This window comes from Polyodon spathula, chromosome 20 (genome assembly GCF_017654505.1).
Source record: "Polyodon spathula isolate WHYD16114869_AA chromosome 20, ASM1765450v1, whole genome shotgun sequence".
Lineage (NCBI taxonomy): Eukaryota > Metazoa > Chordata > Actinopteri > Acipenseriformes > Polyodontidae > Polyodon > Polyodon spathula.
The window spans coordinates 26,429,004-26,456,642 of NC_054553.1; the positions used below are offsets into that span (position 1 = coordinate 26,429,004).

General features: G+C 38.5%; 1 protein-coding gene across 2 annotated transcripts; it reads left to right on the forward strand.

The window, feature by feature from the left end:
- The first annotated feature begins 200 nt into the window (after positions 1 to 200).
- Positions 201 to 27,626, forward strand: LOC121295507 (regulator of G-protein signaling 9-like). 2 transcript variants are annotated; one of them, XM_041220205.1, is made up of 19 exons: positions 201 to 425; positions 6,583 to 6,679; positions 8,629 to 8,679; positions 8,987 to 9,093; positions 9,200 to 9,251; positions 9,414 to 9,472; positions 10,190 to 10,266; positions 10,632 to 10,713; positions 14,096 to 14,167; positions 20,134 to 20,163; positions 20,568 to 20,629; positions 20,775 to 20,888; positions 21,271 to 21,386; positions 21,915 to 22,002; positions 22,140 to 22,278; positions 22,699 to 22,781; positions 23,156 to 23,279; positions 25,525 to 26,033; positions 26,409 to 27,626. In XM_041220205.1, exons 1-19 carry the CDS (start codon positions 363 to 365, stop codon positions 26,566 to 26,568), a joined length of 2,085 nt encoding a protein of 694 aa, XP_041076139.1. In that variant the 5' UTR covers positions 201 to 362; the 3' UTR covers positions 26,569 to 27,626. The 2 variants fall into 2 exon arrangements, with proteins under 2 accessions (XP_041076139.1, XP_041076140.1); XM_041220206.1 differs by having other exon boundaries at positions 14,096 to 14,158.
- Positions 27,627 to 27,639: the final 13 nt, after the last annotated feature.

The window sequence follows — 27,639 nt, forward strand, 5'->3', positions numbered from 1 at the left end:
TTCTGACAACACAAATATACATAGTCTGCTTCATTACCCTCAAAATTCATATTAATGTGAACGCAGCAATTCTGAACAGATTTTTAAGGCTATGGGTGCCTCTGCAGCGCCGCCTTCAGTTTCTCAGCGTATAATGACACTTCATTGCTTACCGGTGGAGGAGATGACAGAGTGAGAGGATGGAGGCGCGTTTCGATTGGCTGTGCTGTCCCAGCGCTTTCTTCATGCTCTTGCACTGTTTTATTCTGCACAGTGAAGGAAAGACATCGAAAGCATAGCTTTATACACATAATATTGTTATTATTTTAAATAGACTGTTTCTTTTTTAAGCAAGGGTATCAAAAACACAAAGGAGAGCAAACATGACAATCAGACACTGTGATTATAGCCAGCAGTATCGGCCTCGAATGGCTTTTACAAAAAAGGTAAAAACAAAGACTACGGTTCTCAATGCTTTTTGGTAGCGCAGCTGTGCACCTTTGAACTAGACTGCATGAGCATTTATATATGTGGTAGATGTACAGTATTTGTTTTGTGTTGTTGCAGTAAATGCCAAACTAAATGCGATACCGAGTTTATTTTAAAGTACAGTATTTAGTTTACATAACAGATACTTCATGTGCTGCAAAGTACTTTTCCTGTGAATAGATTTGTGTACCATAAATGCTGTATGTTGCCGTAGCATACGCCGAAACGTTTACACCTTCAATAGTTACAGTTATACTTATGTAATAATAAAAAAATAAAATAATAATAATAATAATAATAATAATAATAATAATAATAATAATAATAATAATAATATGAGTGTACTATATGTACAATTTTTGTGTGTCTGGCAGGGTGGGGGGCGGTACAATATAGCATTGTTTAAATTTACAAGTACTGTATCATGTAACTTCGAAATTTCATTTCTGTTCTCCTCAGAAAAACTCTCTTCATCTGATTAGAATAAACGGCACACTGGCGTGTGTGTGAGAATTTTTTTTTTAAATTGTATTTATTTATTTTTTGCCAGGCACAATATCTGTCTTGTCTAAGGGAACCATGAATTAGAATTAAACGTTTTACTTAAGGGCATAGCTTTGCATCTTTTTACTATTTAAAACGAGCATGTTTTAAAAGTACACTATATAACACGGTATACCGTGTTATCTGTTGTTGAGTAGTTACCAAGGACTGTTAAAGGGATGTCTGGCTATTGAATTAATGTTTCAGGGGCTGTTTGTGAAGTTTGCAGTTATTGAAACCCCTATGAAACGTGTTAGAGAGGAGATTACATTTATTATCAATTTAAAAAGCACTATTTAATTCTTCTTCTTCTTCTTCTTCAAAAAAAAGTCTTAAGCATCCCTTAAAACCGCATTTAAAGTTGTGAAAAAAAAACTGTTTTAAAAAACATGTTTACTTATTTACATACATAGTTACCTAAGCCTGTATTAAAAATATGATTCCAGTTTGCATTTTCTTGAAAATATTTGGCTATTACCCATAAATATGTACAACAAAGCTTAAAGATTCATCATTGTCATTTATAAACCATTACTGCTGCAAGTAATATAGTTGCTTGGGTAATGCCTGCTTATTTGTCTTCCAGTGGTGGGTATATTTCTGATACTGTAAGCACTTAATTGATGAGTCTTTTGTGATGATACTGTTGTAATTGTTTGTGTAAAACTGCTATACAGCGTTAAGTGTAAAAGTAGACTGTTCGCCGAACTTATTTAATGGAATCGGTCTTTCTGAAGCACCTGTACAGTTGTATTTTGGTGTGAACCAGCAACACTCTCCCCTACCAGGTTGTAGAAACACAAGCAGTTAACAGCATCAAACTTGCAAGGGGTCAGAATCTGTGACTGTTTCTCTACCATAAGTACTGCTGTTGATTTGGAGGGTATGAATGCTAGTGTAGGTTTTCTAAAAAGAACTCAGATTAAAAGTCCTGTCCGTGCAACTTAATGGTTTCTTTCTTTTTCTGTAAACTTTGCATTTTGTTTTGAGTTTTGTCCATTCCTGGTTTTACAATGAGTTTAATAAGACACACCTGACCTTGTTTCCTATACACTGCAGATAGTCAAGCTCATAGTAAAACCTGGAATGGGTGAAAGCGCTATGCAATAAGAGCCTTATTTCCATCCCTGAGTTACAAAAAAACCCCAAAAAACGTGCACAATGAAGGCTTTATGGATTTCACTCCACTGGTGGGGATGACAAGATCTCATTTTTAAATCCTATTAGGTCTGGGTCACCCTGACAGGCTGTGCCCAAAGCAGGATGAAACAAGTCTGACACCATTATAACCCCGAATTAGGAAAGATCAAGGCTGAGGAGTGGAGCTTCAGCAAAAGCTGCTGTATCTAAAAGACAAGCTGCATCACTTTGATGCAATCCATCAGCTTCTGAGGTGGTGCCTTGACCCAAGATTCAGTGTACATGCAATTACAACAATAATAAACAAGAGCAGCATTAACAGGGGTGGATCACAAATAGCAGAGATACTTTATTAACGTTCTTGATTACTAGAGAAATCAAAACATACTGGATGGAGGATTCTTTTATTTCGACTGACATACTGAAATTAGTATGACAAAATATTCAGTTTGAATCATTTTGCTTTGTGAACTATAAAAGAGGAAATGTTACTTATGACCTGTTACTGCTGCAAGTGGTGATAGGAGCATGCCTATTTTTTGGTGAGATTTAATGTAATTAAACTAGATTATCAACAAGGTCTGCTTTCTAGAAACAGGATATTAGAAACAGACACACAGGAACTGTATTTTAGTGGGGCACTGCTGTTTTAAATTGCACTGATAACTGCATCTACCATAATCATAATACAGTGTGCAAGTGAAATCTTAAATGAACATCTTGTATTGAATAGCCTGACACTTCTGTAGCTTCACATGATCCATTTGTTCCTCTTCATATTTTTTCCCCATCTGTTATTGCTTTGAAACTGACAAGTACAGAAACCTATTCCAATGAGAGAGAGAGAGAGAGAGAGAGAGAGAGAGAGAGAGAGAGAGAGAGAGTGTGTGTGTGTGTGTGTGTGTGTGTGTGTGTGTGTGTGTGTGTGTGTGTGTGTGAGAGGGAGAGAGAGAGAGAGAGTGAGTGTGTGTGTGTGAGAGAGAGAGAGAGAGAGAGAGTGAGTGTGTGTGTGTGAGAGAGAGAGAGAGAGAGAGAGAGAGAGTGAGTGAGTGTGTGTGTGTGTGTGTGTGAGAGAGAGAGAGAGAGAGAGAGAGAGTGTGTGTGTGAGAGAGAGAGAGAGAGAGAGAGAGAGAGAGAGAGAGAGAGTGTGTGTGTGTGTGTGTGTGTGTGTGTGTGTGTGAGAGAGAGAGAGAGAGAGAGAGAGAGAGAGAGAGAGAGAGAGCATGCAGAAGTCTAGTTAGCTAAACCCTGTGGTTGTTAATAAACAGCTTGAGGGGTAAATTATTCAAATTCAGCAACAGCGCTCGGAACGACTCAGAATGACTGCAAACATCATCCAGTGTAAGGGAAAGATAAACAAAAACAAAAAAACAAAAGCATTGAAAACTAGACACATGTTATGTTAAACTCACTCTGCTATGAGCTTGGGGTTCTCATATGACTAGGAGAATCGGATAAATGTGTGTCATGCTCTCATTTTGTATTGGTGAGTGTCTGTATGCTATAGTATGGTGTTGTTATTCTGAGCAGCTGTGGGAAAGAGACTGTGAGGGAGGACGAATAACCCAGGGACACCCAGAGCCTCTCTTCAATCCAAACAAGACGATTTATAGAGCTAAACCCAATTAGAATATTTATAAGGCAGATCAGTTCATAGTTCAGTTTTTTTCTATAATTATAATCGCAGAATAGCGCTTTTTTCCAGATACTCCATTTTGAGATATATTTTTAGATGCATGTATTTAAGAACACATTTCACTGACAGTCAAGCATGGTCACAAGTGCAATTATGGGGATTGGGTGTATGTACAGATCGGCACGCACTCATTGATCTGATGATAATGAGTCAAACCAGTCTTCTAAATCAATGGATGGGCAGGTTGATGAAATCAATTAATTGATTCAAGGATTGGATACATTTAAATTGCATGCAATAACACAGTTACAGTCACATGCATGGGGATAGATTGGGCTGTTTGACATGCTTAACCAGAACTAATCCCATGATACAAATGCTAGTTAGTTTTAGGTAATGGGTATATAATTGGTTTAGTCTTATTATACCAAAGCAATAAGTAATCTTAGGGGAATTCAAAACATACCCAGTTATACCCTTAAACATCTCCACAATGTAATTTGAACACAGAATGATACTTGAATGTGTTTTTATATTTTAAAGAAAGTTCGAAGATGAAAACCCCAGCAATAGAAAATAACATTCTAGTAAGGCAGCAAGTAAACCAAAACTAATCTTCTGTATGGTGGAGTGGAAGACATCATTACAAAGAAAACAAGCTCTTTTATTATAAGATGATTGCTTCAATTTCCATAACAGAAGGGCACCGCTGAACAGAGGGTACTGTTTGTCTTTCATATGTAGTCAAAGAGAAGCTGATATTAGAAAGGTTGGGGTTTGTGTTTTGGTTATCTTTCAGGATTGTTTATTACAATACAGGGTGGCCTAGACTAGTTATATGACTGAAACCTCTAATTTGAAGTATCTGCTAACCAGAAAAACATTTAAAGAAAAAAGAGGGTCGCATGTTTTGTGTGTGTGTGTGTGTGTGTGTGTGTGTGTGTGTGTGTGTGTGTGAAGAACGCTGACGTGGTTGTTCAGAACAGAATCCACTAACGAGGACCATCTGACATAGTGATATAAAAACTACAAATTGAACCCACGGGATTGCTTTATTAGAAATCAAATCACTGTTAGAAAACTACAGCAAAACCTCAAATTAATTTCACTTCATTATAAAGATTCACAATTAAGGCCGTTTTCCTGTTTCATACGGTCTCGATTTTCTTCATTTTGCTGCAGTCACCCTGAGCATTAAGGCCACCCCTCTTTTCAGTATTAAGGACATCATCTGCAGTCCGAAACATATTAAACTTCTATTTAATGACCTCTCCATTAAGACCAACATTGCTTTGAAAACGCAGATGCATCATGCCGTAAATCACAAAAACTAAACCTGTTAGAATCCAAAAACTGTAAATTATGAAAAAGAAAGCTATAAGTAAATAAATATGAATAAATTGTTAATCAGTATAAGTAAATTAGTATAACCGGGCGGAGATTGGGCGTGACCGGTGATACTGGCGCACCGAAAGCAAGCGTCTTAACCACAATGTATCTTGCAAGGTCATTTTCACAGTGTGATGTTCTTCACTTGCCATTACAGTTGATTATCAGTAAATATATCAATGTCTTTAGTTGGTTTCTATGGTTTTGTACTTGCCATTAAACAGTCACAGTAACGGCAGATGTTTCTAATTTCCTAATTTTATATCCTGTATACTGAATGACCTGAATTATGAGGTCAATAACCTGGTTATCGCTAAACATTTTAAAAATGACTTATTTGCTGTGGTTTGTTTCTTTCAAGCCTTATCTGAAATGTATTTCTGGCATGACTCCAAGCCAAGAGGATGGTTGCTTGTCTTTTAAGTTGAAATGTAATTTGAGCCTGCAGCTAATAAAAAAAATTAAAAAATAAAATTAAACAGGAATACAGCAAACACTGCATCAGAGTGCAGTTAATCTGATTACAGTTTAAATGACTTTTTGTTTTCTGGTTTAAAAGCCTGAGAAACCCAGAGCTCTTGTAAAGGAGAATACAATGTCAGAGACATGCTCTGTAAATGAATCCTGTTTGCATGCGTCTTTCAAGCGCTTGTGCTACTGCTTCCCATGTTTAATAGCAGCAGCAAAATATCTGCATTCTGTTCCGTTTTACCCGTCTATGAGTCTGAGAATTCTGATTTGTAAAGCTAGATAGCATACATTTAAAGTTTTATACTAAAGGTTTATATTAGCTACTTGAAACTGATGGGGCAAGATTTTTGCTTCAAAGTGCAATTTGTTTAAAAAAATTAACCTTGTCATTTTAACAAATATCAGACTGCATAGTATGTATAAAACACAAACAAACAAAACCGAACGTATTTTTTAACAAGAAGGAGTGAAGTCTTTGTGAACGTGACCTTTTATTCCATTGGTTGAGATGAACATTGTTACCATAAATATCCCCTATGATCACTGCATGTGTAATTGCGTCCTGTTAAGTTTCCTGTATATATACTCTACTTTTATAATATCTTGTCAGGGCAACTTCTCATACCCCATAGAGATTACATTAAATTAAAAGAATACGACAGAAGGGAACATAAATTGACAGTCTTTGGGGGTACAAAATGAGCAGTCAGTTGCCTAGATGTTTGAAACATGGTAATGCTGTCTGATTCACTTGGCCGCATTGTGCCAGCCAGAGACATTGCCAAGGAAGTGCCAGCCAAATGAAGACCAATTAAGAATCCCTGAAGCAATATTTAAAATATATTTAGCTGTAGGTTAAAACAAGTAATCAAGCTTATTATGGGAAACCATGCACCATAGTTTGAAGTGATTTACCATTCTTTACTATAATTAAGGTTGAAGCGCTGGTTCTGGAGATGCAGGATCCTGACACAGGAGTCAAGACACAAACTCAGAGGCTGGTTATCACCACAATCCCTCATGCGATGACTGGTAAGAGTTCTGCAGAACAGCTGGAGCTTCATTTCAAGGAGTGGATGTGTCCTTTTAGGGGGGTGTCAAAAGTCAGGACAATGCCAGGGGTGACCTCATATGGGGACGGATTTTAAAAAACTCTCTTCTAGTTTTATATGGGGACATATGGAAGATGCATGATGAGCTCATATGAGGACGCCAGTTTTCCCCATATAAAGCAATGGAAAAAAATGAAATAATTTCCAATGAAAAATATGGCCAAAACTACTTTTTTTCAGCTATTTTCATATGTCACGCGTGAAAAGGTTAAGTAAGCAGTAGTATTTTGTATTCACATAACATACCATTGATCAGTATGTTAATGTAATAAATACTGATTCCCCTTTGTTTATCGCAATAAGCTTTTCATTTATCCAGATGCTTTCTCCCAGCCATGTAATTTAACGAAACCCGTAAACCTACTGATTTATACTGCTCCCTTCAGGGTGGTTTGGGTTACGGCAGACAGTCAGGGAGCTCAGTTGTAGTAATATTAATATTGACAGCCTAACAACAGTTATTGAAATGTCCGTGTTCTGGATGGAGTCACTGAAGCTATTGAGTTGGGAAGCTAATCCATTAGTGCAAACCACAGGTTTCGCTCAGCTGAAATTGATTTAAGCGTGACAAATAGTCCTGACATGCAGAGTATACATTTTTATGCCTTGGATACATCTGGCAAAGCTGCTATTGTCATGGCAACTACTGAACTGCGACCTAGGTCTGGCCACTTTATTAGGAAGCACGGTTGAGTGGCTACTTCCTAGGACAATATTATTCAAAGGAGATGAACTGTGACTGTGCTGTACATAAGGCTGGAGCAGTTAGGTGTAATTAGTGAGGGAAAGCAGTGATTAAAGGTGAATTATTTATTTCCAGTGCAGTTTCATAGGGATATTCGTCAGTAATTATTTTTTTCCCTGCATGGCTTCTTGCTGAAAGTGGGCATTCACTCAGTACTCAGTAATCCAGATTGCTGTCATACATGTGGGTTGTAAACATTGCACTGAGCGCTTTGTCCCCTTTATTTTATATATATATCCAAAAATAAAAATTGCTTAAAAAAGGCTAACTTGGTTAGTGGCACGAGCAAGATAACATTTGTAAAACCTAGACAATGTCCGGGATGTTAAACAGAATATTAATTATTACACATAACCCATAACATTGCTAATTTTGTTTTTGAATGGCATTAACACAACCTAACTTGCTGAGCACACTGCTACAGTTTTGTACTTTAAAATGTGAATGCAATAGAAAAACTGGGCCAATTGAACAATTAACTGTTTTCTGACCAGGACAAAAAATGAATGCTGTGTTAGACAGATCATAAGTTCAATGATTCTGTCACATTCTGCACCTTCTTTTGTGTTAAATTTTAACAGTAAGGAGCCAAAAAAGATTTATGTGGTAGAAATACGTCATTCAAGCAATTCCAGATTGGCAATTAAAAAATGCAGGACTCCAATTAAATAAGCACATGTATAAACTGTGTGCACTTTGAGCTCACCAGCACCCGCAGCAGAATATTAGCAGATTACACTGCTTGCAGTCTGCTTGCAGTGTAATCTGCTAATATTCTCTATATAAGGCAGCCTTCAATTGGATGAAAGCTGCTTGCAGCTTGATGCAGTAAAGACGCAGTAATCTATGCAAATCCAAGGAAAAGGTCACCGATGAAGACTGGGACTGAGGCATAGCCACGTGAGTGTCAGGAGAGAGGGCCTTTTAGATAAGCCATTCAGAGCCTGCAGTAGAGAAGTCTCAGCCTGCTAATAAGGGCTGTGGACCACTATACTTCTGCTTGATTGTGCTTGCCTAAGCTTGACCATGTTTGTACTGTGCTTTTATTTTAGTGCACTTTATGTTGTTAACATACAATAAGGCCATACTAGAGATTCACTGAATCGTGTTTGTTCTGCCCGCAGGCCACGATATACTGGAATGGATTATAAATCGATTACAGATTTTGGATGAAGGTAAGAAGTGTGTCAAGCCGCTATTGTTCCCCTGTAATTCTAATGGCATGTTTACCTATTGTAGTGCAATTTCAATATACACTTTTTATAATTCTATTACTCAGGGTTTAATTTGTGCAGGATTGCTACAGATTCCAGATCTTTTACCTTTCTGTTTGTCAGACGAGAATAAAACAGTTTTCAAATGATGAGCCATATGAATAAATAAAAAAAAAAAACACACACACCTATGTACAATGCATGTACAATGTTACGTATATAGAGTTTGAATGAGAAAGTCAAATCTTCCCTTCTTATTTGATTTCAGAGGCTCAGAACATTGGCAATTTGGTGGTCCAGTATGGTTACATCTACCCCCTACAGGAACCAAAGAACATCATTCTCAGACCGGATGGCAGCTTGTACCGATTCCAGGTGAGTTAATGAACTTCACCTATATCGTCACAATGATATTCAATACATCCTGAGGCTGGGGTATATTTGGGGTACGACCTACTTGTGTCTTTTCCTTTTCGTGCAGACACCTTACTTTTGGCCCACCCAGCAGTGGCCAGCAGAAGAGACAGATTATGGTAAGAATCCTTGAGCCAAATGTGTGTACAGATGGATAGCTAGATAGATAGATAGATAGATAGATAGATAGATAGATAGATAGATAGATAGATAGATAGATAGATAGCAGTCAAGTTTGTACAACCAGTGTGCCACACATTTTAATTGGAATTTCTTTTCAGCAATTTACCTTGCAAAGAAAAACATACGAAAAAAGGGGGTGCTGGAAGACTATGAAAAGGTAAAGTATATATTCCCATCTGACAAAATGACAATGACAACGTGTGTGGAGACAAGTCTGGAAGACAAATGTTTCGCCACGTGTCTTTTTCAAGTGGCAATATTTCTTACAATGCCAGGGTACTGTATCTTCTTCCCACTGTTATAGGGAGATGAGGAACGATTCATAATTGAAACAAAGAAATAGGAAAAAACATCAGAAGGTGTAATGAATGATTCCAACACATATCAGTGGGCTGTCTTTCAAACTGCCCTGCCATTGAAAACCAGTTAGGAGCTTGCTGCTGTGTATTGACAGCACTGTGAGGATGCAGGGAGGAAAGCTTGCTTTCTTTTGAATTGCAGTTTCACTGATAAGAGGCATGTCCAGAGGAGAAGGCAACACTTGAATGCGAGAAGTTGCCTTTTCAAAATAAGTGATGGGCAGTTTGCATGAAAAGTATGCATCAGAAAATGTCAATAGGTACTCTTGAGCAAATAAACTCAGATGTGACAGATATGCAAGACTGTTACTGCTCTTATGGGCATGTCAATGGGGTGAGATGGCAGAAACAAAGCCTCTTTCTAGAATATTTTTTATTTCGTTTTAAAAGGAATTGCCATTATGATCATTATTTTAATTGTAAAAATAACTAAAAACCTCTTAAAAAATACTGTAGATAATAATAATAATAATAATAATAATAATAATAATAATAATACTTTTTCTGTCTTACAGGAAAACTACAATATACTTAATATAAGATTAAATCACAAGTGGGACTTTGTCATAATGCAAGCTAAAGAGCAATACAGGTGAGTGGGTGCAGACAGTCTGTATTCGAGTCCTGCATTCTGCAGTATTTCAGGAATACATACCATATGGCTACGTTCAATCAAACAATACAGAGTTTCTGTAGATACATTTTCACATAATCTAAGCAAAACGGGATTATGCAGAACAGGTTTAACTGGTTCTAGAAGCATATCTGAAACAGTTTGGGTTAAGATTGGAATTGTCTGTATCCTGAGTGGTGGCAAGGGGCTCCATTCTGTTGAATTGTCATCTTTCCAAGATTTGTGCCCCTCCTGCTGTGTCAGGTTGAGATGGACTTTGATCCTTACTGCTTGTCTGTCACCATTTCCAGTGTTTGAAGCTCTTCTAATATGTTTCTCTCCAGGGCAGGAAAAGAGCGAAAGAAGGCTGACAGAGTGGTCTTTGAGTTTCAGGAGAGAGCCTATTGGCTAGTCCACAGACCACCAGTAAGTTCCGCAGCATTGTAATATGATCCATAATCTTTTATAGGCATGATGTTAAATGAGCATTTAAAAAAAATGAAACTGGTTTTCTTATGAAAAATCCAGCTCCTTTCTCCTACACACCTATGATATAAACAATACTGCAGATGGCTTAGGAGCGAATACACAGTAATGCAATATCACAGCTAACACTTAGGCAAATAGACATCTGGGGTATCCACATGGCCAGTTTCTCCCTGCATATGGGACACATTACAGTGGCCATTTTAAGCTTGAAGACACCTGAGGTTTGCACACATATGAGTGTAACAAATTATAGAATTTACACAGGCTAGGCAATCGGGTTTGAACCCTACCTTGCAATCTTGAAAACAGGCATCTCAGCTGACTGAGCAGCTTCCTACATCTCAAATGACAAGACAGCAGGAGTAGAGGTCGCAATTTAAGGCTTCCGGATTAAATCCGGTCATCTAGCCTGTTTCAAATGGTTGGGTAAATTCCAAACAGTGGCAGAAGTTCATCTGTACGGAAGCTGCAGATGAGGGAATGGAAATGTACACTGGGTGCTTCCTAACGATGGCTCGTTCCCACTCAGCTACACTGCTTAGGCCCTGCCTCGTCTGATGAAGTGCCAGTGGTGCCAGCTCTCATGCATGACCGTTTTTTTTTTTTTTTTTTTACGTGGTTCACTAAGGCTCTGTTGACGTCATGCCTGATTTATAAGTACTGCAATGGGCAAGGAGATGTATTTCAGTAAAATCTAGCCAAGTGGGTTGTTAAATCACAGCTGTGTTTTCACAGATTTTGTCCTTGCAAACACACAGGCGCTAAAACCAGGGGGTGTCTGTGCCTGCCTATGGTGGGGGTGAGAGTTTAGGGTGGTGAGCTATTCCCTTTCACACTACTGCTCTCTATCGAATCCCTCAGTTACTTGTGTCTCAGTGAAATGGAAGGGCGCTGCGTGGGCACATCATCTATTCAGTGACTCATTTTGGAGTGCGCTCTGGCTAACATCACTTTAATTGCCTCTTTTGCTTATTGGTCACAGATTCCCGAAATGACTTTTTATGTAGGCAAAGCAGAGTATACAAACCATTTATTACACAGCAGGCACAGACCTTGCAAACCTGGGTCTGCAGTTTTCACATGCAGTGTATTTCTTTAGAAGTTGTCTAGTAATGGGACTCTGCACAATAAAAAATATAAATGGGGGTAACTAACAGACTTCAGTAATAAAGGACAGTACTCTTGCATGGTTTATAAGTCCTTGCTAATAGATAAAATTCCTGAGTAACTCCCTGTGCGCTGTCCTGGTCTTCACCTGCAGTCAGTGTTGGGGGTTTTTTGTAGTATTGCCTGATGCCTTTCAAATATCCCAATCCTCTTAACCCAATTACTTACACTGGTAACTCAAGGGGCTACATACTTTGCACTGACAAATTAAATTTTGAAAACCTTACTCTTAGTTCAGACAGTATTCACGTTTTTCCACCCGTGTTAATATTTGAATCAATAAATAATATATGTGTGGCGTGCTGGAGCAGAGAAGCTGCCCCTGATGATCACAGCAGGAGTGACTCAATTTGCAGTAATGATCTCAGACACTGTGCAAAAAACAAAGGTCATCAGGATGAGTAAATGAAAGCAGTCTCTGCAGTAGACTTCCTCACCCTCGCTATTGCAATGCATTTTTAATAAACTCCCGCACGTACGCTCTTGGCTGTGGTGCTACATTTCCTAGACAATGCTAATTTGGCCCATAGTGATTTGAGCTTGCTTCCAGCCTCTCTCCCACACAGACGCTCTTAAGTTGCCCACAAGTTCTCAGATATACAGGTATGTCACACATGCACTGCTTCATTTTAATAAAGTTAGGCGAGGTGTAGTTAAAGATGGCTGTCTGCGTTCCAGTGTAATTTTGTCAGGTATAGCTGACCGAGGAAGTAGTAGTGTTATTTTGTTATTGTCAAGTTGTTATTTTTTTAATCTTGTATTCAGATTTCAATTTTTTTTTAAATTTCATCTTGACACTAAATAGCACTCAGATCGATCCCCTGCTGTCATATTATTTCCGCTATTTTGTCAAACACTTAAATTTCTAACTGTGCCTGACAGCTGCTCTTAAATGTGGTGGTTTTCTGCCTGAATGTTGAAGAGCGCTGTAATTTCTTCTGCGTCCCACGAAGCAACAACTTTGTCGGGTTTGTTTTTAACACAGCCTTCGCTTACAGCGTCCACTGTTCAAACCAGTTTGTCTCTTTTAGCGCACGCATTTCGATGACGTACTTCTGCACAGCGCAGTTTTGCACCATTGGGTATGAGATACGGAACGGTACTGTCTGAGGGATCTGCTCTAGCTTAGGATTCTCTTCTCTGGTTCAAGACTCTCTGCTCTGCTCTTGAACCTGGGACACCCCCTTATAAAAGTAATGTTGAAGACCAGCACTTGCAGTAATAAAAACTTGCTCACATTGACACACTCTTACTTTTTTTTAGGCCTTCCTAGTTCTGTGAGACTCTTCATGTTTTGTTGGGCTGGCGGGTCACATGACATGTCATGTGATTACATCAATCTGCTTACATTGCCGACTTAAGGGATTTTCTAATTGGATTTACAGTCCCTAATTCTTTTGGCCAACCAATGTACAAACCCACAGCTCAGCTGCTTGACACAAAGCACAGCTCCCAGCAAGCACTTCTCTGTGAGTGTTCTGCTCCAAGTGACAGTAATGATGCAATAAGGGAGACATCGATTTTGTTAGCTGTGTTTATGACTGACGAGGCCTGTACACTACGACAAATATCTTGAGAGGAAAAAGATTTGACGAGATAGCATTGTTTGTTCTGTAGACCGTTGATGTCCGTATTAGTGCAGTAACAGTGCTTCATAGCATCATGCCAGAAAGCCAGCTTCAAAACCCCATACTTGCACACATAGTTAGATAGGTGTGTGTGCTGTGGGATTCTAGCATTGTATTCGATGTCAGGATTATATTACAAATCACTTGAGGTGCTGACCGTTTTCAGTGTTATAAAACTTTTATCTCCCATATCGGGTTAACTCCCATATCGGGTTATCAGGTTTTGGGGGTTTCCAGACTATGAAAACCTTTGTGATATTGGCTTTGTATTTGGTATTCAACTGTATTCTAGGCCCACTGGCCAGTTTGATCATGGACGTCATACAAAACAACTCTTCAGTGTCAGTAATTTAACAAAGACAGTGTTAAAGCATCATATATGTATAGTGTGGTTGTCTTTTTGTAAAGTTACTTACGTCTAAAATTGTGCACTTGGGTGGGAGGGGGGGTAGCATGTGAGTTGTTCTAATGCATAGATAAATCCTCTAACAAGGCTTATTTGTCTTTTCTGTGTTCATTTACAGCCGGGAGCTCCCAATGTCATTGATTACGGCCTGGACCGCTTCTCAGATCCCAATGAAAATCAGGTAACACAGGTAAGAGAGCAGGTAGCACAGAGAGGAGTAAAGGGGCATCATCACAGCGCTCATGAAAGTACTGCTGACTGCAACGCTTTAGATCCTTTCAGTGTGGTTAGAAACATGCCATTACCCGAGGCTGTTGAGTAGAAACGGGCATTATCATCATGTTTCTTTCAGAAAGCAAAAACCCACGCAAACAATTTCCCAGAAATACACAGCTCGCTCGTTTATTTGAGGGATAGGGATTTCTCAGGCAGCCAGTTTCTTTTCTAGAACGTCCCTTGCTTTCACTGCTGGTGAAGGGTATATCTTGGATCCCCCTGGCATCGGTCTATAAATCTCTTAATAGGATTCCAGCCCTTTAATCCCCATCACCTCAGCATTGCTCTCAAGTGACATTTTTGGGAATTTGATTATTGCTTAAAAAGTTGCAATCATAGTATATAACTTTTATTTTTTATTTAAAAGCATGGTGACTGTCAACCCTGGTTTTATACATACAGCTATGGCGAAACGTTTTGCATCATCGTATAGAATTAAATAATTTTACTACATAGTCGAATTGAATAATGTTACATTTACATATTGAATTATATACTGCTTTTCCATATACTTAACAAAAAATTGAATGTGACATTTCGAAATCTAACACAAAATACTGTACTACTATTACAGTAGACATTTGCCATATCAATTTGTAGTTTATGTTCTGAATTATGCTCATAGACAATTTTTTAAGTATGTCTCAATGATGCAAAACTTTTGGTCATAAAGTTCTGTCATTTCAACATGTAAATTAATACTCAGAGAAGAGACTGTCTATCAAACTTGGCTTCTTGGTAATCTACTAGGTCAAATGTAAGATATTTCAACTTCTCCACTGGCAACAGTCTGCACATGGGTATCAGTTGCCATGGAAACTGAAAAAGAAAAGGAATCTGCTGTGTGTTTTTTGTTTGACCCCATGCGTCATTTGGCCCCTCGAAAGGGGCTTTCTGAAATATCGTGCAATGCGAGTGATTGATCGGGTGATTATTTATCTGACATGCTGTCGGACATTTGGAATGGTAATGGCAGCCCACTGAAGTTTGATTTTTTTTCTTTGTCTCTAACCAAACCCTTTAGTGATCTGTCAGAGTTAGGTCTGATAGCACTGTAGTTAGATTGAATATTGGGGAATGATCCATAGTGTTGTACAACACATATTTCTGGCTGATATACTAATTTGTATTACAACATACTTAAAGCCTTTTCACATAGGTGCAATTTATAGATTGAAGTAGACAGCTCTGACAATATACCTGTTATCATTAGAAACAGTTATCTAAAGCAGTCACTTCTTTTGTATAGTGGATAAGATCTTGGTAATAATGAGTTGTTGTTTTTGTTGCCTTGAAGACTAAAATAATGAAGAATGATCTATAGTAAACTACTACACATTGCACTTGGCACAGATAGACACAAATATATTTTTGTTCAGTTTAGGCTCCCCTTGTGATCTTCATATAATATATTTTATTATATTATATTATATTATATATTATAAGCGAGCAAGGCCATTTCTAAAATTAATGAAGGGCTTCATTCTTGTGCCCCAATTCTCTTACTCGCTCCACAGCTGATGGCTTTAAATTCAGTACCTGGTGTTAAAATGCAAACACAGTCTTATGCCATGGTGGGTCAACTGTTACAGCAAGTCCCTCTCTGTGTTAGAGCTGGAGGATGAAGAAGCCTTGTAATTCAGAAACAGCACTCTTGGAGTTAACTGCAGTACACTACAACATCCATACTGCGGGAATCTATCGGCCAATGCCTGCAGGACTCATCAAAGACAGTCTGAGCCAAGACATGAGAGTTAGTTCAATGCAGCAGATGGAGCTGGCTTGTGTCCCCATAGTCTTGCTACAAGCAGTCTTCTGAAGGCAGTTCTTCTGCTTCTGGGACTAAAACTGCAATGTTTCTGTTGCTAATGACTGCAAACACCAAGCCCTTCCAATTAGCATGAAAAATATGGGGTGAGTATAGTTCAGATTACTACCAGTAGTCATTAATAGGCACTTCAAACACACTGACAGGTAGTATCTTGGTTTTAAAGAGCAAGAAGTATCATGTCAAATAGCTTTTCCCTGGTCTTAATTATACTCCTAAATAAGACTCCCATTGCATAGCAGTTTGAGCCATTCCTGGTTTTACAATGTTTAATAAGACACACCTGAGCTTGTTACCTATAATCTTATTTCCATCCTTTTCACCAAGCTTTCACTAAACGCCTTCTATGCCTTACCATATACTGCTATATCCTTTATTAGAGCACAGCAATGCATCATTATCTGCATCCATGTAGTGCTCATGCATATATGGGGTTATCAGATTAGAATCAAATCATTATTGTCATTTTTATCATCTGTAAACTCAGACTCTCACGCTCTGCTTTCTACCATAACTCATTTTCCTTTCTGAGAACATTGAGTTTACTGAAGCAGACCAAGAACAACTGCTGTTCCTTCACTCAAACCTGTGCACACAGAGACCAGGGGAGATAGAGAGAGAGTGGCGGAGGGCTAGATTTTAGGATGAAGAGCTGGCACAGCTGCTGGCTGTCATTCAACAGGCTTGTCAACAACAACACAAAATCAGCTTGAGATATTGATGTCAACAATAAACGTTTTTAACTCACTGAAGCATTCTAAAAGTTTGTCAGGCCAGCTTTAAGGATCCATTTCTTAGTTATTGCATTAGGGGGATATTGATAACATTGACATAGTGGAAAGCTGGGATGCTGAATGAAGTCTTGTTGTTGTATGAAGTATGCTGTGTAACAGATGGCTGAGGCTGCCTGTGCTGCCTTCACTACTGTTGAAGTTTCTGTGAAGCGTGCCCCTTGGTTCTGTCTCTCACTAATCAAGATGAATCACTCTGCTGAATACAGTGCCAACTGAAATGGAATGAAGAGGATTGTAATTGTTATGTGTAGTCTAAGTGGATAGATACAACTACCTTCCTCACTGGACCCTAGTTCAAATCCCAGCTCTGATATTGTTTTGAGGAATCCCAACAGATACGGGAGTGTAGCTGGAAGCATTATTAAAATACACAAGTTCACTTGGAAGTCTGTGTAAAATGATAGGTGTTTTAATATACGTGAGTGCTTGACAACTTTCCCAGCTTTGCAGTCAATACTACTTTCATGGTTCTTATCGTCTAACTTCCGATGCTTCGTATGTTCAATAGCTTTGTCTCTAGTGTAAGTGATATCTGTTTATACTGTGATTATATTAGCTGTGTCTATGGAAGGAGAACACGATTGTTGATTGATAGTCAGTACTTTGGAACAGTCAGTTGAGAAAAGATACTTTTTTTTTTTTGATGTTGCCCAGGCTTTCATAGATACTGCTTATTGACCACTTTCTTACCTTGGTGATGGACAATTCCAACTGGAAAAAAAGTAATACAGATTGCTGTTACTGCAAATGTATTTTCATTCAGACCTTTATTAAATAATCAATTAATGAGCTGTTCTACGTTTAATTCATTGTTCCTTTCACTCATTGCTTTCTTTTTCTTTTCTCTCCATCCAGCTTTTATTTCTTCTCATTTGAACACCCATCAAGAGGAATGGCATTTAACAGAAGGAATAATGTATTTTTTTCTCTATGTGGTTCTGTGTCTGTTTCAAAGAGCGTTTATAATGGTTGTACATGGCTTTCTGGCAACACCTGCCTCACAGTATAGAATGAAATGCATAAAATGAGACAAGAAGATATATATATATATATATATATATATATATATATATATATATATATATATATATATATATATATATATATAGCATTAAAAGAAACTTATCACTATTATAAAACATTTATCTTTGAAAAAAAAAAAAGGTATATAAATGATGGACACTGACAAAATATTTTTGGTTTCTTTTTAATCACTCAGTCATTCATCCTTGACCATGATATGCTTGAGTGACTATGACTGAAGCACATGCACTTAATCACCTAATTAGTGAGACAGTTGATTGGACACTGGATTTGGAGTGATTTCAGCTGTTGAATTGCAAGCTTGAATAAAAGCAATAAAGAAAATCACAGAAAAAAAGCCACGTCTATCAAGTCGAGAGCAGCTTGTAGCTGTACTACAACCATCCGACCTGATGACGTAGGGCAACATCTTTGTCAACAATCAGTCATGTTAATCAGTACATCTAAATATAAGTGAGATGTTTCTTTTGGGCTCTATATATATGTGTATAGATATATCTATATATATATATATATATACACACACGGGCACTGGAACTAGGGGTGCTGGGGGTGCGGCAGCATGGCTTCCATCATATACAGGGGTGTGGCAATGTTGCCCTGTCCCTGTGTGTATTTTTGTGTTGTATGTTGCGTGTTGTGTGTTAATGTTGGTGTATAGTCACTGGTACACGGGATATAATATGGGTTATGAGCACGAGTGTTTAAAATGCATACTTGTATTTAGGCACAAGGATTGCACAGCACTTCATGTGCAGGTAAAATGTAATAATATGTGAGCACGGGGAATTGCACTTAATTAGTTCACGTCCAGTTGTACCGAGATTCCAATTGAATAATTGATTAGCAATCGAGTCTCGGTACAGCTGCATAAAAACAGCATGTTTTCACTCACTCAGGGTTTTTATTTTATTTTATTTTCTGTCTGTTTTATTATTAAATGCTGAGCGCAACCAAGCGCTCAGCTTCACCAAACTCCACATCTCTGGCTGTTCTTTGTTGGTCGCTGTTTCTGGTCTGACGTCACCAACTACAGCCGTCTTTGTGACAAGGAGTTACAGTTTTGTTAAATGGCTTCAGCAACCCCACTTTAAAAATGGTTCCAGTGCTACTATAAATATATATAGATAGATAGATAGATAGATAGATATATAGATAGATTATTTATTTATCTAAGCACTGGGAAAAAAAACATCTTGGTGAATCTGTTGCTAAATCTATTAAAATAACAGTATTCTAAGCCATGTTTTAATCTGTGCTTTTTTTCTGAGACACAAGTGGTTTATGGCAGCATACAAATGTGTCCAGTCTCCTGTTTTCACATGCAGATTGAAACACTCCATGCAGGAGACCTGCTTTCTGCCTATGTACTGTTCAAATTCGGCCTTCTGTCTTTTTACTGAGTCTTCTAAAGATTAAAAAAAAAAAAAAAGAATAACAATTGTTCTCATTCATTTTGAACAGCTTCAGGCTTTCTAGCCACAATTGCATGTTTCAAGGTATAATAGCAGCAGCTACTGTAGTACAGTACTCCAGTCCTTCAAACAGAAAAAAAATATAGTGCTGCGTGGTTATGACTTATTCATAAGATATTGTGTCTGGTTCTTATTAGTGATCAAATGGTTTGAGAGCTGCTCTTGTAGTTTTTTTCTTTACCAGCGTTGCTGGTTTTGAAATCCTGTTTTTGTACTGACACAAGCAGATTTATGCCTTGGTAACAACGTAGATGAACACATCGGGAGTTATCGTCTGCCAAAATTCCATTTGCACCCAAAAGGGATAAGATTCAAGGGGGTTTTGTAGCATGGCAATTTGATTTTCCCGTCTACAAACATCATGATGGTTCCAGGCCATTGATTGCTAGGCAAGGGTTAGCTTGTGGCGTCATTATTTTTGGCTGACACTCTCAAGTATTTTCATAGTCAATGCAATGCTAATTGCACTTACATCTCCTTCAGGGTCTGGGGCCACAAACACGGTCGTGGAGATTCTCTTCATACCATGCTGAAGACCAGTATAATCCGGGAGCATTGAATATAATATTCTACTTCTCACTTTTGTCCAGAAAGGGTCCCATCAATATGCTTGTATTACTCGTGCTGCAGTAGCCAGCTGTGTAGTCATTATTTGGGCACTTAACTGGAGTGATAAGTCGCTTAACCAACTGGCTCTGAAATGTTTTAACTACAGTTTCATGTTTTTTCCTTTTTACAGAAAAAAACTTTTGACGTGTACCGAAGAGAGGTAACTACAGATTTTTAAATAAATGGAAGCAATGGATTAAGTTATTTTATAGTCTATGTGCCTATTAATATGATTATTAATGTTGCAGAATGAGCTGCTTATAAGTTGTGATCGATCAGCCCTTACCAATTTAATTAACATGCTTCTAGAATGTTCAGCTGGCCAAAGTTAAAATATTCAATTTATCTTAACCCTATTTTTTAGAGTATTCTTTCTTATTGGAGACTATGGTTATCATAAAGAAACATACAGTACTTGCCACCTAAATTGTTTATTCCTAGCAAAAGGAGAAATATTAAAATTTTGCTAAACAATAAACAAAACCTTTCTATATGTCTGTCTAAAAACTGCTATCAGGTTTCGGGTTGTACAAAATTCAGTTTCTTTCTTTGTCCTGTCTATAGATTATCTTCAACCAGCATTCACTGATGAAGTCAAGAGTCAAGTCTTCGGTCTCCCTGGGAGGGTAGGCCACAGTTGTTTTTGATCATCTATCTAATGTTTTCATACTGGTATATTAAAATCCAGCAAATATTAAACAGAACTAATAGTATCTGTGTGCAGTTGTTTTGTGAGTAGCAGCTGATTGGTTTAATGTTGTGTTCCTGAAGGATTGTCAAGTACTGTGAACAGTATTTCAACCATGACCCCATCATGACAGGCTGTCTACCCAGCAATCCTTGGCTTACTGATGACACACAGTTCTGGGACTTGAATGCTCCCTTGTAAGTCCTAAACAATAAATATACAGAATGTCTCTGTGCTGTATGTCATTTATTATACAGTACACAGTGCTGTACTATATTATATGTCTGTTACAGTATGGAAAAGGTACAATACCTTACACTGTTCTAATGGTAAGGCATGAACATGCTTAATTTTGTAAAACGAAAATGTTATAATTGCACTTGCATGTCCCTTAAAATACAACTTTTACTTATTTAATGAGCTTGCTTTATGTGTGTGCTGTTATGACAACATATATTTAAATCTATTTAAATGTCAAAGGCACACTTCTTTTAGAATGTGTGGTGTAATTGTGTTTGTATTGAAAGCTCCAATTGAAATGAGTCAAGATGAATAATGGCAGTTTTCTGAAATCTGCAGGTCGGAGGTCCCCACGAAACTGCGTGTGGAGCGCTGGACCTTCAGCTTCAGGGAGCTCCTCAGTGACCCCCGAGGCCGGCAGGACTTCCAGCTCTTCTTGCGGAAGGAATTCAGCGGTGGGTATAAGTGGAGGGACAGCAACAGGACCTGGGCTCAATTACAATCGTGCAATTCAGAATTCATTGCAATTACAATGCAATTGTAACTGGAGTTGAACCTTGGCACACCTGTGTAATTGGAATGGTGGTTATACTGTATAATCGATCAATTTACAGTTCAGTTACGCATTGATTTGTCATTCGATCATTATATTTGAATTTTCAACCACTTTTGGTGACCCTGTTTGTTTCATTTATATTGTATTTTTTAGTATGTTTCTGTATTCTTTCCTGTGGTTATTGCTGGGTTATTTGGAATAACTAGAGTAAACATGTTCATACTTTTTAGTGTTACTGTAATTGCTACAGCATAGATGTAACTGTAATTGTAATTGAACAGAATAGCATTGGAATTTCAGCAGATAATTCTTCTGTAATTGTAATTGTAATTAGCATTTACCCCAGGTCTGCTGGCAACTACTCAGCTGCTAGGATAGTCTTTGAATGAAACCACAATTGGGTCCCTTTATCTTTTTTTGATTAAAGGTGAGAACTTGGCATTCTGGGAAGCCTGTGAAGATTTAAAATACGGCGACCAGTCAAAGGTGAAAGAAAAAGCCGAAGAAGTGTACAAGTAAGCTCTCTTTTCACTTGGTTACAGCTGCTGATGGCCCAGTCTTAGTCCGAAAAAAAGAATATGGTTCTTAAAACATTCAGATCTGCATCATCACCAGTCGGTGTGACTAACGTATTCCTGGCATTCTGTTTCAGGACCTTTCTGGCTCCTGGGGCCAGGCGTTGGATTAACATCGATGGCAAGACTATGGACATCACAGTGAAGGGCCTCAAGCATCCTCACCGCTACGTGCTAGACGCCGCCCAGTCTCACATCTACATGCTCATGAAGAAGGTTTCAGTTTATATCTGTTGCTGTGTAGCTTTACCGTCACTACGTTTACTTGACGCTATGTGGGGGCTAAACAAGAATCCCTGCTTCCATATTTACTTGACAGTGAAATACCGTTCCGACTGGAGTCCGGTTTCCGCAGATACGGATTGAAAAGATTCTAGTATTTGTGACACTGCTTTCGTTCATTTCAGTTTGATGCTTTTCCAGGAAATCGTCACAGAGCTGTAATCCTCAATGCAAGATTGAAAATATTCTGTATTTGATTTGCAGTGATAAAGAACTTTTGATATGCAGCAGTGGTTTCACTAGAAAAGGGTGTCGCTAGGAAGGAAACCCTTTTAAGTCAGTGAGAGGAGTTGGATTTTTGCGTTAGTCGTGCTCTGTAGATATCACAGTGTTTCTGTTGTTTCTTGATTACAGGATTCCTTCGGTCGTTATTTGAAGTCCCCTATATTTAAAGAAACCTTGAATAAGGCCATCCTTCCTGAGCCAACCAAGATCAGGTAAGACGGACAAACAGCAGAAGTGGGGAGCTCATAGGATACAATAAAGCAATTACTACAGAGCACATCGAGTGTACAAGTTTGTTTTGCTTTGTTTCTCAATGGGGGACTGTAAGCAAGTTGAGGTCCAAAGCAAACATAAGGAGGTGGTGTAACTGGCATACTTTATATACAGCCTTGATGATAAAGGTCGATACACACCAGACATGATGCGACAAAATGAAACAAACCTTCCATATAAATTTTACAGTGACTGTCGTGGGTCTGCGGGTTATAATATCGATTTGCGGGTCACCTAGGTGGCCTGTATTATTTCAACTCGCTGCTGACGTTCCTCCCATCTCCCTATGTTTTGTTTTCCCTCCCGTGCACAGTGAGAGCAAGTTCCCATTCAACAAACGGCACCGCAGGTCCAGTCCGAGCCCGGTCATCCTGAGACAGCTGGAACAGGAGGCCAGAGCCAAGGCAGCCGCCACAGGACCCGTCGACATCACCCAGGTCATGAGCAAACTCGACCGCCGAAATCAGGTCAAGCAGGAGCCTGTGAAAAAATAAGAGCTCCTGGTCTAGGGACAGGCCTCCGGGGTGGGGTGGGAGGCGACTATATATAAATATATTTAGAGTATATATTTTTTTAAAGGTTGTGTTGCTGTAAGTCATCCAGAGAAATGGCAGGTGATACACAGGTACAGGCATGGCCTTTCACAAGCCTCAGGCCTATTGATTTGATTTATTTAATGCGTTTATTCGATGCACTTCAAAATACAGGTACCTTTTAACTACACTGTTTGTTATGTTATTGACCACATGTACCTAAATTATATGAGCGTGTAAAGTACATGCAGTACATATTAGTAAATGGTAACTACAGTGTAACTACATATAGGTGAAATATGTATGTCAATTAAGTGTATTTATTTATTTATAGCTGCCACTTGATTATCCAAAAATCCAAACTATAACACATTTGAATGACTTCTAATAAGATTTAATTTAGTTATACTTGACAGTTTGAGTGACTTTGATTTGAAGCAGTAATGCTCTAATTACATTTCTCACTGGGTCACAGTACGGCTTTGTATACGAGCCATTGGAATATTATTTGAAAGCCTGTTAATACATTTCTGATTATTAATGTAATTGCTGGCGCTTCAGACTATATAGTATCACAGCTTTAAAGGGGCAGTATTATAATTCTCATATGCAGTTAAGATCTGGAGGCTGTAGGGGGTGCTGCTTTCCATAGAAATAAGCAGTTCATTCTTGTAACTGCAGTCTATTCAAAGAAGGGTGAGCACTTCCCCATGAGGAACAGCCCTGTCCGGCCACAAGAATGTAACTTGTCTAATAATTTTAGTGCTGTAAGATATGTCACACATCACAAAAAAGATAGATTAATATACTAGGCATAACATATACAGTATTGCTCAATTATATTACATATTTATCGCTTGTCTTTATGGTATATGCTAATATATTGTATAGTATATTCAGAAGAAAAAAAAACTATGCAAACTGGTTTTCCCATTGATTTAGAAGCTAACCCACATGGTTTCATTTAATTACTTTAAAAATCTTTGTATAAGTCTATTTTCTAAGTATTTTAGGGGGTCCTAAAAAGGAGGGCGTGACTTATACACTGGTGTGACCTATAGGCTTTTTCCTGAAATTGTTGTCTCAAAAAGGGGGGGGGGGGGGGGGGGGGGGGGGGGGGGGTTGTTGATACACTATTTTTTAAGGTAATTTAATGTTTTTCCAATGTTTGTAGTTAAAATGCTTACAAATAATAAAAAATATTTAAATTAAAGAGTTTGATGACTGTTAAAGCACAGTCGTCAAATAATTTACATGTATGCAATCATTGTTTTAATTAATATATTCATTAATTGAACACTGCATACTGCTATTAAAAAAAAAAAAAAGTATGCAACAAATGGCTTTTTTTATTGATGCATTTTAATAGGATCAGCGGGGAATATGTTTTATTGCATATCAGTTTCATCCAGAGCATCCAAATGTTAACCCATCTGGGAAAATAACTTCTGGATGCAGGCTGAGACAGACTTCGGTTTGCTTCAGCCTTTTTTTTTTTTTTTTCTTTTCATCTGCATGCAATTTGTTCCAGTCATAATTGAAAATCCTCACCAGACCTGTTTCGCTTGTATGCTGTCTTTCTGTATGTATGCTGTGTCTTCATTGTGTAACACTGTGTGTCCTACACTTGTGCTTATGAAACTGGTGTTGCTGAAACAATTAGCCTGTTTTGTTTCCATCCATCAAATAAAGCCCATTTTGTAAAGCAGTCCTCTGGTCTTGTGATTTTATGCCATTTTATTTCCCTGTCTCCATGCTGTATCTGTGTTTTTACCTCTGTTGCTACACACTTTGACACAAATTGTTTTATTAAGTACTCCGAAATGTTATCTATTTTCTAGGAAGGTAAAACTGGAGGGAGAACATTTATTGCCCATTTATCTCAAATGAAACTGATCCCTCTTCTTCAGTCCTAGAAAACAGATTACACTGTTCTTGGGAGACAACTTTCTTATTAAACCCTTTGAACGTATTTAATCTATAATCGATGCAGAGATACCAACATAGTACTCCTCCAACACCACCAATCAGCAAGCCAGAGCAGGATACATATTAGTAGCCTTTTTTAAGCACAAATACTGCACAAAACTGTTCCAGTATCCTTTCTTCTCTGTGTATCCTGACTAGACCCTTTCCCTCTCCCCTGTAGCTGTGCAAGTTCACCGCCCCTATTCCTCATCTTACTGTGTATACTGGTTTCTGTGAGCCGACTTCTCCGACTGGCACCGCTTTGTGCGACTTCCCTCCCCCATCTCCTGGCCTCATGACCCTGCCAAACAGCACTGCCTGCCCCTCGCCCATCTGCGTGGCCATCGAGAGCACCCCTGCCTCCGAGAGGAGGTTTGAACCCAGCTCCATCTCGACTCGGTTCCTCTCCATCGCCGAGAGCACAGAGATGTCGGTCAGCTCGGATTCCAGCACGGCCGTGGTGGAGGAAACCAAGCAGCCCTCTCACAAATCGCGTGTGGCTCTCTCCTTCAGCCGTTTCCTGAAACGTGGCTGTTCCAACTCTCCCATCTTCGCCACGCTCTCACCCAAGTGCCCAGCCGTCAACAGCGGCAGAGTGCAGCCTCTGAATGGCGAGCCACAACACCAGCCTCAACATCATCATCATCCTCGTCATCGTCAAGGGCAACAAAAAACAAAGAAGACTAACAAGTAAGTCCTGATAGCTGCTTTCGATGATACAATAAGAACGTCCACAGACCTAGGACAGAGTGTAGGAGACACTTTACACAGAGCAGTGAGGGTATGGAATGGGTTAGCAAGTCATGATGTTGACTAGAGTTTTTGGGCCACTAGGAACCAAATGAGGACCAAACAGCCTCATATTGAATATTGTTCTTAGATTCTAAACTTCGTAACTCCAAGGTTTTTTTTCAGGGGTAAAGTAGGCACCCCGGTGCTATATTGACACTGCAGCACAGTGGTAGCAGACCACCTAATTATTGATTGTCAAGTTTGATCAGCTAACTTACAATGTGTGAGCCAATACTTTTTGGGCTACTAACATCTTCTTGTTACTGGTCACAGCTTCTTTCAGATCAAAGTGGACACCCCATCCGAGTGCAGAATCTACCCCATTGACTCTGGGGACGAGGAGGAGGACTGTTCCAATTCTGTGAAGAAGAACACAGTGAAAGAGGTGATCTGTCCCTGGGAGACCATCACAGAGGAAGGCAAGGCTGGCTGATGCACAACACACTGGGGATCCACTACCACCATTCAAGGACTTATTCCTAGTAAAGGCCATTAAAGAACTAAATACAAATAAGTAGCTACAAATCAATGCCAAGCATAAAGTCCAGTATATTCATGTGTGTTCCGTTCAGAAGTGCTTTTATATGTTAGACTCGAAGAAATAAATACTTTTGCATGAAACAAATGTAATATTGATTATGCAGGGCAGAATGTATTTCAGTCATTGTTTAATTATTCTTAGTAGGATTACATCCTTCAATGTAATTTTTATAGTCTGTCTGTACTTTGCACTTACAGTATTAGTGAGGTTGGATCAAGTCTGTTTTATTTTCTTCTACTTGATTGACTAAGGGGGGTCTGAAGGTAGCTTCTGTTACCGTAATGTATGGCGAGCCACCATGTGTCATTTTCACGCACATGACTCTCGAAGATTGTAATCAGTTTTTTAAATTCTGTAAATATACACTGTTAACCCTCGGCTGTAGGAAATGAAAATTAGTATTTATTGTTTACATAAGTGTATGATGTTTTTCTACTTATGTATTGAAGACTACTGTGACATTCCTTATAGACATGAACTGTTATTTTCATATCATTTTCCTGTCAGGAAACAAAGGATAATAACTGTCTGAACGTAAAGGAAGTCAGACAAATTATGTACCATGACAAATTCCATGATACATTCAAGAGGAATTTGAAACATCTGGTTAGTGCAAGTGCCTAAACAAAAAATATTCTTTGAAGACTGCTTTATTGGTGACAAATTATCTCTACCAGGAGTGGGTCAATTACTATTTTTCAATTCCAGTTCCAATTCCCTTTTTATCAATTCCAACATATCATTGATCAAAATTGTAATTAGCAGCATTCTTTTAAAATGAGCTTCTTACAATGTGAAGAAATTACTTCATGAAGTCGCTGTTAGTCAATTAAATTGGCTTCAAAAGAAAGCAGTTGAACAATCACATTAATTCTTATTGTCTCTAAGGAATTGGAATTGAGAATCGACCTCAACCCTGATCTCTGCACTTAGATTTTTTGGTTTACATTCTTCAGAGGGAAA